Genomic DNA, 12405 nt, shown 5'->3' with positions numbered 1-12405 from the left:
TAAACCTGGCGGAACTTAGTATTTCACTGAAGTTATAAAACATAAACAGTTGGATGTCAGAGAGCAGATCCTTAGCTAACAAAAAGTGCCACAGTGAGCTGTGCCAGCTTATGCTGGGTAGGGCTCTACCTCTCACAATATCCCTAAGTCGTTGTGGAAGTGGTGGTGATAGGGCGTAACAAAATTGTAGCATGCATTTGACAAAATCTAGTCTTATTTCTGGGAGGAAGGGTTTGAGCAGTAAGATTCGAATCTTGGTAAAACACATTTGGTAACTGTCGTACAGATCGGTACTTTAATATTTAATAGTTGGAAAAAACGTATTTTACCACTTACGTGTATTCTACAGCATTTTTCACTGAAGTTTCTTAAAGAAAATATGAATAGAACCCTTTTATTAAGGTGAAGATAAACTTTAGATTAAGAGCTTGTGAGACAAGAAGGAACAAGCATAGATAAATGACAGTATCTGATATGTCACCTTGTCTTGGAGGATAATGTTTTCAATTTTGCAACAGTTTTGTAGATACTGATGAAAATATTCTGGTAGTTATTTTTAAAAAATATTTTCATTGTGGTTTGGTTTCTTCAGGGTAGCCAGGGTGTGGGGTGGTGGGATTTTGTTGTTTGGGTTTGTGGGTTTTTTTTATTCTGTGACAACAAATGCTTAGTAGGTGGGGACTGTGTTGATCCTGTGAGATCTAACACGTGTGTATAAACTGTAAACCAAGGTTGACAGAAAAGCGTACAGTCTCTTTAGTAACATTGCTGCACTGCTGCTTATTGATACCCCTGATTTTAGGTCCCCAGGAACCCTGACCTCCCAAATGCAGCTCAGGTACAAAAAGAGGAACAAAAGAAGATAGATGAGTCTATGCCTCTGAACACTGAGGAAACTGAAGAGAAAGAAAAGCTTCTAACACAGGTAAAATAAAAACAGCTGCAGTATTTCATCATGTATTTTTACTAGTATGGAATATGAATACTAAAAATGATAAATACGCACAGGAAAGCTACGCTGATGTTAGAGAAAGAAGAAAATGTACAACATGTCATGATTTTACTTGGTTTTGCTTTGAGGGACCTTTCCTGTCCTTGAACAAGCGTACGTCTTTGTCACCTACTGTTTCCTTGAATGTCTGCAACGTTTGAAGCAAGGACTGGTACAGTAGCTGCACTGCCCAGCAATACATGCAGAAATCCAGTTGGTGGGTTTCTGGTGTATACATCTACCTTGCATGTGGTTTTGATCAAAAAAGGGGTTGAATTTGAGAGGAGAAGCCTCTGTCGACATAGGTGGTGTTTACACAGATGTATGAGGTATGTCACATCCATTAATTTTGTCCCGGTTGGGTTGTTAGGCATGTTCCTTTTCTGCTGGCACTGAATCCCTGTCAGTGGCTAGTTTCTTGACTTTTTGGGCTGTTACCCTGCTGAGTAGGCTTATTAAAACCTAATTGTTAAGGAGAAAGATGTGTCTCAAATAATGGGATTTTTTGATTCAGAACATTTTCTGTAAAAGAGTTGGGCGTAGTGTACCTTGAGAAGATATTTGCAAGGTCACAATTGGACTTTAATTTCACCTGTTTATAGCAGAGGAAATATTTAAGCTGGTGCTGATACGTATGTCAGTACTGCTGTTAATGATTAAAAAGAAATATTTGTATTGTGTATATTACACTTCTTGTAAAGGTGCTGTCTAATTGTGGAGTGAGCCTCTTCAGCTGGAGAACTGACAGTTCCTTGTAAATGTATTTCTGTGATGAAAGAAACTCAATACACTACAAATTGCTCTCCAGGCATGTGACTTTCTGGTTTGTTTTTGATGTTGTCTCCTTTCCCGGTCTTTAAGTTATAATGTCTCATTCTTGGATGTTGGTTTTGTGTATTGCATCTCACTTAACTGTTGTTCAGTTTTGGATTCATTTTTTTCGGTACCTGACAAATTTTCCGTTTGACAGTGCTGTAGAGTTTCCATTTGGTTGCACCTTTTTGGACTAGAGATAATTTCTTGATGTACTTATGCTTCCATCCAACTGTTTGTCTGGTTCAAGGCTTGTAAATACCTGAAGTAGGAGCTGTTGCTTTAGATCCTTGCAGCACTCTAAGAACTTGTAATGACACTTGCATTGGTGTACCTTTTACTTCTGAGACCTTTGTTGCTTCTACCTGCTAAAGGGTAACTTAAATCAAATTACAGGAACCTGTTGTTGAGCTTCTTTCTTTGGAGAAATACCACGTGAAAAGTTTAAAAAGAAAGAAGAGTAAAAAGCTCTTACTAGTGCATGTGGAGTCATGCCCAAAAATAACTCTTTAGGCTTTTTAATGATTCAGTAGTAAACTCTGGTTAATACAAGTTTATGGAAATCCTGAAAGACCATTAACCACTGTAATTATGGGACATTGCAGAGGCATTGCCAATTGGAGCAAATGATACGTACATAAGACACAATTTTGCAAAATGTTTCGTACCTAATAATGCCTCCTTGATATCTTGCTGCTTACAGGGTTTTACAAACTGGAATAAAAGAGATTTTAACCAGTTTATTAAAGCTAATGAGAAATACGGTCGTGACGATATAGACAATATTGCCCGTGAGGTGGAGGGAAAGTCACCCGAGGAGGTCATTGAATATTCAGGTTTGTGATATTTTGAAATGTATTGCTTAATCACATGGTATCACCATCATTTTTGCTACATGATCTTTTAAAATTGCAACATGTAGAATTTTGATGTGTATAGGAATAATTTTTTTTTTTAAAAGTACATGATGGGTCTTTTCAGAAGACTCAACTCTCTTAAAAAGGTTGAATTTGTAGCATATAAATATGCCATCAGTTGCCTTTATCCTTCCTTAGTTAAAATTTAGAGCTTGGCATAGCTAATTTACATTGGCAATGTGGTCTTGTGGAACCATGAAGTTGCCTTATAGTGGCAACATGATTCTTTGTGCTGTGAGTATATGTGCTATCTTAGCTAGGACACTGTATCTTTGTCTTTTGTATTTACACAATACTTTTTAGTTTGTACAGAGTTCTTCCTCTTTCATCCTTGGATTTAATTTTACTAAACACCTTCATAAAATTTAACTTTGCAATGTTTTCCCTATAGCTTAAAAAGGAAGAGCTCCACAAGAGTTTCCTTCAAAGTGTTGAATTTATTTTGGGTTGGTTAAAGGTGTCACTGGAGAAGCCACAAATTACTAGCTTTTATAACAGACAGACTAAGTAGTCTCTGACCTTGGAGGTAGCTAGTGAAAACTGAAATACGAATGTTTCACTGCCAGACTAGCAGCTGTAACCTGTTTCACCATTGTTATGAAAAGCTATCCTTAAAAGTAATTTTTTTTCAGACTTTTACATGATTGCAATTGATTATGTTGAATGTAAACTTTGTTACAGTTGTTACTAAATCTTTGCTTATAGTTAACTTTTAAAGACATTGAGTAAAGGATCTGTGCAAAAAGGGAGAGTATTAGCAAATCTTTTTAAGCTTTAGTGGAATCACAAACTGCATTCTTTTTTTGCTGGAGTGCCTCAACTGAGTAAAGTAGTAAGAGCAGAGGAAAAGATGTTGTTTTACAAATTTTGTTTTGTGTTTTTAGCCGTTTTCTGGGAACGTTGTAATGAACTACAGGACATTGAGAGGATTATGGCTCAGATTGAACGAGGAGAAGCAAGAATTCAACGGAGGATCAGTATCAAGAAGGCCCTTGATGCCAAAGTAATCGTTGCAGGTTTTTTTTGTTTTCTGCAGTTGACTTCTTCCAATTTCCTTCCAAAAAGGAATAGATGGGGATGGGAGTTTTACCTTTTAATATAGCATAGATAATATACCATGTATTGGTAATCTACGCTACGGTGTAATAAATCCTTGATGTAATATTGTATGTTTAATAGTCCTTATTTCTTGTTTTGCACTCAGATTGCAAGGTATAAAGCACCTTTCCATCAGTTGCGTATTCAGTATGGAACAAACAAAGGGAAAAATTACACAGAAGAGGAAGACAGATTTTTGATATGCATGTTACACAAGATGGGCTTTGACAAAGAAAATGTGTACGAGGAGCTAAGGCAGTGTGTGCGCAATGCTCCCCAGTTCAGATTTGACTGGTTTATCAAGTCTAGAACTGCAATGGTAGGTATCGGTTACATGGACTGAGGCATTGTGTGAAGTATATTGTTCCTTTTAAGCACCATCACGTAAAATTTAGATTTGTGCTGGGATACTGGAGTCTAGGAAACAATACCTTTGGTTTTTATTCTCGTTCCCAGTTTTTAATAAAATAGCATTTTCCCTTAGTACAGCAAACACCACAATACGACTGAAACAACTAGATTGGAAAACCTGCCGAGCTAAGTCCCGTGTTACCCAAAGGGATTAATGCAGAGCTAGACTATCCTCACAAGTATCTGTGTTACTTTAATGCAAACTAAAAGTTTTACCAAACAATGTCTCGTAAAATATGACTGCTTTTCAGAATTTTTGGACAATATTAAAGACTGAAAACACCTGAATTGTATACTGTGAGGAAAGGACAGCTTTTCTAATGTTGGTACCTAATTCCTAAAAGCATGAGGAAATTTAGTGATTCATGTAAGAATTAGTCATTGAAGCAATTGGTTTAAAATGCACTTTGTAGTTGTAGAAAAGGATTATCATGTGCAATTTTTAGTTATACTTTTCTGAAGATTTTGTTATACTTAGAGAATACAATACAAGTTTGATAGCAAGTAGACTAGTACTCTGAAATTTAGCTGTATTTTATTTCCTTTCTCTGAAGAGCAGAGCTATTCTTTTTTTAATTTAGTCATCAAGTGGGCAGTGGTAACGCTAACAGAAGCTTTGGTGGCTGCAAATAATAAGCTATGTGGGTACCAACCTCAGAAGATGGGACTCTTAATCATAAAAAGCTGTTAGCTCTGCTCTAGAATTTTTGCTCGGATCTCCCCTGATTGAGTTACTTTTTCTTATGAGTAAAATTTGTAAGTACATGCATCTTATGTAAGAAACACTCACGTGCAGTTTCATGTGAACGTATTTGTATGGGAAAAATGTACTTCCAAATTTTTTTCTTCATCTTACTCACTTGGTGATGAGTGAGAGCTGGAACATTTTTTGTCTGCTTGAATACAACCCCATATTGGTTGTGTCTGATACAAAAGAGTGGAGCACGCTGGCCCTTATACAGCTGTCATAGATTCTCCCCATTGTCTTGTAAGCAGATTTCTAATTAAATGCTGTGCTGTAGTCATGGAACTTAAATGTCATTTTGTATACAGATCTGGGTTTTTTTAGTAGTTTAGTCTAGCAATTGCAGAACCGCTGTGCATTATTGTTTACTGTCTTCATTTCCTGGCCTCAGGATTTGTTTATAAAATGTTCTTTCAGAGTTCTGGGTACTGTACTAAGAATAAATAAAACATGTGTATTTGAACAGGTGGGAATATTTGCTTTTCCCAGTGTTACTTATAATTATGCAGTACAATTTCTACTTTGTATTTCAGCAATTAAAGTGTTTCTGGATAGTGCAGCAGTTAGCCCTTAATTAAAAAGAATTACAAGCTTTACTTCCTAAAATGTCTGAAGAAATACTGGATTTTAAAACTAAGTCCATAAAGAGAGAAACCTGCAATATTCAATCTCTTATGAAGTTTCTTTAAAGTTCTCTGTGCAGGAATCCTTTTAAGTAAATCATAGAAATGAGTACTAGAAATAAAAAGCAAGACATTTAATATTAGTTGACATATAGTGAAGTCAGGTGTAAAGTTAAATATTCAATTTAAATCTTCTTGCAGATCCCGATGTTCAGTATAGTTTTCTTTTTAAAGGGGTTAGGAATAGTTTGCTAAAGTATAGAAGTGTGTTCTGTGGTGTCTAATGCTGAAATTTAAACACTAGGATTATAGTGAATATTTTGGCTTATGTCTACTCTTAAAATTCTACCCACTAATATTAATATTTTTGTTTGTTTCCACTGTTACACAGTTGAAAAAGAATAGTATGATAATAGAAAACTAAAATAATCTTTCACTTCACTTAACATGCATTTAACTTTCTTAAATCTTTTAGATTGTCATGGTATGTATGGTTTGGTAGTTTATAACTGCCATTCGCTGATACATTTTATGTATTCAAATATCCTGACACTTGTGGAAGTATTAATTTCTATGGGTCCATTTGCACTAGCTTGGTAATTTTTGTGAAGAAATACGCTGGAAAGTCCCTTGATACGAAGCATAATGAACCAAGTTATAAATACAAATCTTTGTAAAGGGGTAAACAGTAAGTTCGGTGAAAGTGAATAAAACTTCCTCAAATACTGAAATTCACATGTGATCTCAAAATTACCCTTTATTACATTCAAACTGATATGAAACAAGATAGAAAGGGCAGTGTAATTCTGTAAAGGACTTACCAGGCTCTTGAGAAGACTTTGTGTTCTACTAACCACTAGATGTCTCTTGAATTCCATATAAATAGCTAGTCTATCGTCCATCTTCTTGTTTCGGTTTTGTCTCCTTTTGAAGATTTCTCTTTGGAAAACAAAAATCCTCCTTCATTTATTTATTGCAAAACCATATGGTTTACCCACAATGCAAGTTTTCAAAGAGATTGAGAGTGCCTAAAATGGTAATTATTACTTTTTTTTAACTGGGCACAGAGGTTTAAATTTTTAAGCTTAGTTGTTATTGTTCTTTTATTTCTGTCCATGCAGGAAGAATGCAAAATACCATGGCAGTAGTGAATCATGTATCTGTTTCCTGTAATCATAAATTACGCGTATTCTCTTTTATCTTTCTGCAAACCCTACCCAGTATAAGACAAATTACTCCTTTGTAAATACAGGAATATATAGGCCTGTTGGCAGAGCTTAGGACTACTTTCACTCCCAAGTCAGCATCTCTGCCTTCAGTCATGCAGAAGGTGATGGTTCAGTGCTTCCATCTTATTTATTGCAATACTAGTCTTTATAGCTATGAGGGGGTGAGCAAAGTACATCTTATCTCTTTCCATCCTAAAGAGAAAAGTATCAGGCCACACTGAATAAAAAAAGGCATTTTACTCAAAGTGTATTTTTATAGTAATAAAATGGAATGGATCAGTCCATATTGAAACTTCAGTGGCTCGCTGCAGGATTTCTCATGCAGATTCTTGCTGATGGTGGGCGTAGAAGAAACCTGTATGCATGTCACATCTTACTGTCGAGTGCTTCTGTGATTCTCCAGAGAACATTATTTTTGAGTCCATCTTCTGTCCACAGGATGTTGCTCTGGAGTAGCAGTCCATCTGGAGAGTCTAACCATGAACCTGTACACTTTAATAAATGTATTTATTTATGCAGGTATTTTTCCCCAGGAAAGAGGAGGGTTTTCTTAGTGCCGTAGGCAAGCGGATCGAGGTTATTTCTTAGTCTATTCTGATTAATTACTTGTCTGGAGTTGAACACAAACCAGTTTCTCATATACTAGAAAAGAGCTAGGTGGTTGTTATTGTGGAGCAGCTTGTCATCAGTCTTTACCTACAGCTCCTAAGTCTTTGGGAGCAACGTACACAAATTTAAATGATGTACATATTGACAATCGTCTTTCTACTTCTATTACTTTTTATCATCTCTGTTCATCTGTAGAGTGTAGGTTTTGGGACAAGGGCGCTTTTTTTTTTTTAATGTTTGTGTATGCAATGTATGCTGGGATGGCTTGCAGTCAAGTTTTCTCAGACTTGTTGCCTTTTTATCAGAAAACTGTTGTGTGGGAGGTATTTGAGGATTTTTATTGGTTGAAGTGAGAGTGTTTTAGCTCCAGCAGGACTGTCACATTCCAGGGCACAAGCATGGCACCCAGACTTACTGTTGAACGTGTACCGGGGGGTGTGGGGTTACTTTTACATTGATGTGGTAGAAATGACGCATTATAATAACTCTGCAAAACTTTGTGCATGAGACTGGAATGTTTCCCGTAGGAAGTTGTGAAGAGAAATGTCCTAAAGAATTTTTTTTTGGTGGTACAAAAAAAATTCATGTGGTGTCAGGATTTATGTGTCCAGTCTGAATTTACACAGCTTTCACCCAAGGCCTTGGAGTGCCTTTTGTAGAGGAATCTGTGGAAACTATGGAACTTAAGGAATGTGGTTAAGCTTGAGGGTATTAATGTCTCAAAGATGAGATGTATGCTTGAGTGTTTCAGAACGTTCAGGATCAAGAAAGCGTGCAGGGTGCATTGTTTTCCATCACGTAACATGATGGCTGAGGCAATATACAGGTTACAGATGCTGAGAAAATAGAGACTAATTCCTGGGCAAAAAGGTCACCTGTTCACTTCATTGCAAATAGACCAGTTGTAGGTTAAGACTGATGCTAGTAGGTAATTCTAGGATAGCTTGTGGTTCAAAAATTGCTTCGTTGAATTTAATAGAGATAAGGCATATTTGTATGGCTTTTTTTTTCCTCTGAAGAAAGCTTCCTGCTTACAGTTGGGAAGAAAAGCCCATGGACTCACTGTTCTCAATGTACATAGGACATACTGAATAGTTATAATAAAAGCAGATACTATTATGTGGTAAGAGATCTTTTTTTGGGATGAGGTATGAGAAATTGTCCAAGTCAAATGAGTTCTATTAACCATGCCAACTGTTAATAACTGCAGTGCAGATACTTTTAGGGTTGTATTGGAAATACTTTTCTAATGTATAAATGCCCTTATGGCATTTAATCTTAATCACTTTCAGATGGCTTGGGAGTCTTGATGCTAAAAGCATTTAGGGCCTGCTACCTTTTGGGTGCTGTTTGACTAAAAATACAACAGTGAGTTCACGATTTAAGACTGGATAGATTTTTGCTGGTTTGGAGCTCTACAGTGTCTTATCACAAAAAACTAGTCTGCATGTCACACAAGTAATGCTTAAGATAGCTTTGATTCCTTTTCTCTTTGCTTTAAAGATATACTTGAAGACCTCTTTTCCTAAAATCTGGCATAGTATGCTGGCAGGCTATAATTTGCTTCATCTAAATGAGATGAAAGATCCGATCAGTCTTTTGGGGTGTTAGTTTGGAAGATATAGACAATCCTGAAAACTCCTTGTTAGGAAGTTGAATACTTCAGTGAATTTCTCTCTGTTTCTAAAGAAGGTTACACTAAGGTAAAGACAGGTGAACAATAATTAAGATAATCTTATTAGCGCATGAATATTGAACGGGTTTGGAAGATTTAAGCGTTTTGGAATTCAAGAGTTTTGAACATATTTATGTAAATGAGAGAATTTGTATGATTTATTTAGAGAATGTGCTGTTTTCTGTTTCTTTAGGAGTTTCAGAGACGCTGCAATACTCTCATATCACTAATAGAGAAAGAAAATATGGAAATTGAGGAAAAAGAAAGAGCTGAAAAGAAGAAAAGAGGAGCAAAAGTTACAGCAGTATGTTTAGCAGCACTTGTTTTACTTCTACTGAGGCAGAATTAAATTATTTTGTTAGAAAATGAAAAAGATGATTGTACCCACTGATTGTTTTAGTATAAAACAGAAGTTGAGAGATTAAACTGAAATATTTGTCTATTGACAGCTCTCCTAGATCTTACATAGGTATTCCTAATTCATAGTAGTTTGAAGCTTTTTTTGATAAGTCTTTTGTTTAAGTAGCAGAGGAAGACTCTTCTTAAGAAAATGTAGCACTGCCCTCTTTCAGCCTACGTAGTTACATCATAGATTTGCCTTAATTTAATCTCAGATTGTTATTCCTCCCCTACATAGTAGTTCCTGGATGAAGAAATGATAAGAAGTGCTTCTTTTATTTTGAAGAATTGTCATCTTTAGAACAGAATTGTGTATAAGTCCAGGTCCTGATCTTTTCATCCAATTCATGGTATGTGTGGTACCTGTACCATTTTGAGACCCTGTAATGATTTCAGGAAGATACATAGGGTAGCAGAATTAAGTGTCTAAATCCAGGATTTTTTTCTTTTTGCCCTTCCATCACATCCTACAAAGCCCAACTGAAATATATAATACACTAGGGTCACTTATTTTCTTTTGGAATAGTTAGTCATGTACTTCAAATTTTTTTTCATAATGCCACCATATCATTAAATTTATGATTTTTTTTTCTTTTTTTTCTTTCCCCTCCTTAGTCACAGAAGAGAAAAGCAGATTTGGCTGCTGAGAACTCTGGAAAAAAAGATGCTAAGAAAGTGAAGTCGTGAACCTGAAACCTGAATGCTAAATGTAAAACTGCCACTTTCTCCTCTCCATCTACGAGTATTAATTGCCAACTTCTTTGTATTCATGGTACTCTCCCCCAGATCCCATGGTTTAATTTTGCAAATTTTGTATACTTTACAATGTCTTTCTTTACCTAAAATGTGTAGCTTTATATCTTATGCATTCCAGTATTTTTGTGTACTGTACTTTGTGAGTTTCATGTCTTCTGCAAAATTCACTCAGTCCTTGTTTTTTTGAAGCTTGTGCTGAGGTTTTAGCTTTTATATGTTTTATATGCTGCTGCTTTGAAAGAAATCCTAGATTCTATAGCTCTATTATTGTTGTTTCATATTTTAAATTTATATGGCTGTTGGAAAATAAACTGACTTAATTGTTTGAAGAGAAATATAATTCACCTTTGTTTTCCCTACCCTCTCTCCCTTTTCTGCATAGCTACATTTAGAGTGAATGTTAAGGTTTGTATAATTGTGCCTTCATCATCGATCAGATTTTTTTTCAGAGGAGTACTTAGGATCAGGAGCATGACAGAACAAAAAAATCTAATTAGACTGACATCCTTGTTTGCTGTCAGCATTAAATAGTCCTTTTTCTCTGAAACGTTTGTAAGGAAAGCCAGCAAACACTTAGACTTTTTTTCTTCTTTATCACTGGTTTCTGCTTGGCTTCATACATGCTTAAACACAGGGAAAGGTGTTTTTCAGAATGACCTCTAGATGAAAACTTTTCTATGCTTAATAGACTGAAGTAGTCAACTGACAGCTTCTTTTTTTAAGTGACAAACAAAAGAATTCATCTTCTGGATGGCAGGCTCCTGTGCTGTGCTGCCTTGTGCTAGAAGATCTTTGTTGCTCTAATTATCTCCGCTAACTTTTCTGCTTTTACCTGTGATTCCACATGTCAGTCAGAAGCAATGGGGATATGTTATGGAGTGCTCCTTTTTAGTATTTCTGTTTTAATGAAGGGATGGAAGCGTTGGATGTATGATTTTTTGACTTTGCAAGAATGGCCTTTATTAAGCAGGTTCATAGTTTCTGCTCACCTTGGAGTCTCTGCCTTTCCTGGATCAGTAGAACAGTGACTGTGACATCTAATTTTTTACTTTAATCTTCTGTCTCTGATCTGGTGTTTAGTATGGACCTTGCTACAGTGAGACATGCCCTCATAATGTCAAGTCTAGATTAATGCAGTGTGCTTTACATGGTACTTCCCTTGAAGACTACTTGTAAATTTCTTCTAGTGCAGTTTGCTTCCTTCTGTAGTTTGAGGTGTTTTGAGATGAAAAAAAAATATCTTTAAACTCTTTGTATTTCATGCTTTGCATTGGCTACATTCTGTATTTGTGAAATTCAGGACTTGATAAAAGTTCTTGAGTCTTAGGACAGAGTTCTGCCCATGTTCTTTTGTGTAATTTGAATGTCTTTGAAGTTTTCTGCGATTAATCTCTAAGTTTGAGGAATTTCAAGCCTTTCTTGATAGTCTGTGTTTAAGGTTTGGGGCAAAATGGATGTCGTGACTTGGTTGAGCATTTTGAAAGATTAATAATTGGATTTTGTATTTTGGAATGAAGTTTTTGTTTGGGGACCAAGTTATTAATTATTTCACTGGGCTTTTCTTTTTAAGACTTGAGGTGTAAAAAAGTATTCATCTGTTGAGATTCATCTGATGAATCAAGAGCTACATTGAGCAATGATGGGGCAGAGCTTTCAGACAGAAGGTTGGTGATGAGTGTCAAAGCATGTTTTTGGATGAGTATCCAGCCTAGATGGGATAGGTCTGCTCAGAAAAGGAGGTTTTTTCAAATAAGGTTTTTGGTATTGGAGTAGTTAACATCCTGCTTTATCCTTGGGAGAAGGACATCCTCTGTAATTGTGGGCTGGAAAAACGCTGTGCAGCTACATACATATATAATCACAAATCCCTGGAGCATTGGTATTAATAGAAAGAGGAAGATGCCTTATTTACATTTGCTTTTCAGCTCCCATGTCACTCAGTAACTTTATGGTCTGAAATTATAAAAACAAGTAAAAAGAGGAGGGAAATAAAGGCTGGAAGAGCCAGTTGAATTTACATGGCTAGGTCTGGACCTTATTCCATTGCTCCTATTTAGCATTGAGTGAATACTTTAATGTTCTAAGTCTTGAAATAAGTGTATTCTGGTTTTGTTTATTGTAGATTAGCTCTGTTTGACT

The 12405-nt window shown here is 35.9% G+C and overlaps 1 protein-coding gene across 1 annotated transcript in view; it reads left to right on the top strand.

The window, feature by feature from the left end:
• SMARCA1 (SNF2 related chromatin remodeling ATPase 1) overlaps nt 1-11855 on the top strand; it is a 36004-nt gene extending 24149 nt beyond the window's left edge. Inside the window, exons 19-24 of the mRNA XM_086470509.1 lie at nt 803-925; nt 2508-2640; nt 3606-3724; nt 3926-4138; nt 9305-9415; nt 10126-11855. Of these exons, the coding sequence (XP_086326635.1) occupies nt 803-925; nt 2508-2640; nt 3606-3724; nt 3926-4138; nt 9305-9415; nt 10126-10197 (771 nt within the window). The 3' untranslated portion in view covers nt 10198-11855. The remainder of the gene's footprint in view (nt 1-802; nt 926-2507; nt 2641-3605; nt 3725-3925; nt 4139-9304; nt 9416-10125) is intronic.
• The last annotated feature ends 550 nt before the right edge of the window (nt 11856-12405 follow it).

This window comes from Leptosomus discolor, chromosome 9, assembly GCF_034619465.1.
Source record: "Leptosomus discolor isolate bLepDis1 chromosome 9, bLepDis1.hap2, whole genome shotgun sequence".
NCBI lineage: Eukaryota > Metazoa > Chordata > Aves > Leptosomiformes > Leptosomidae > Leptosomus > Leptosomus discolor.
This window is presented reverse-complemented; position numbering and strand designations above follow the sequence as displayed.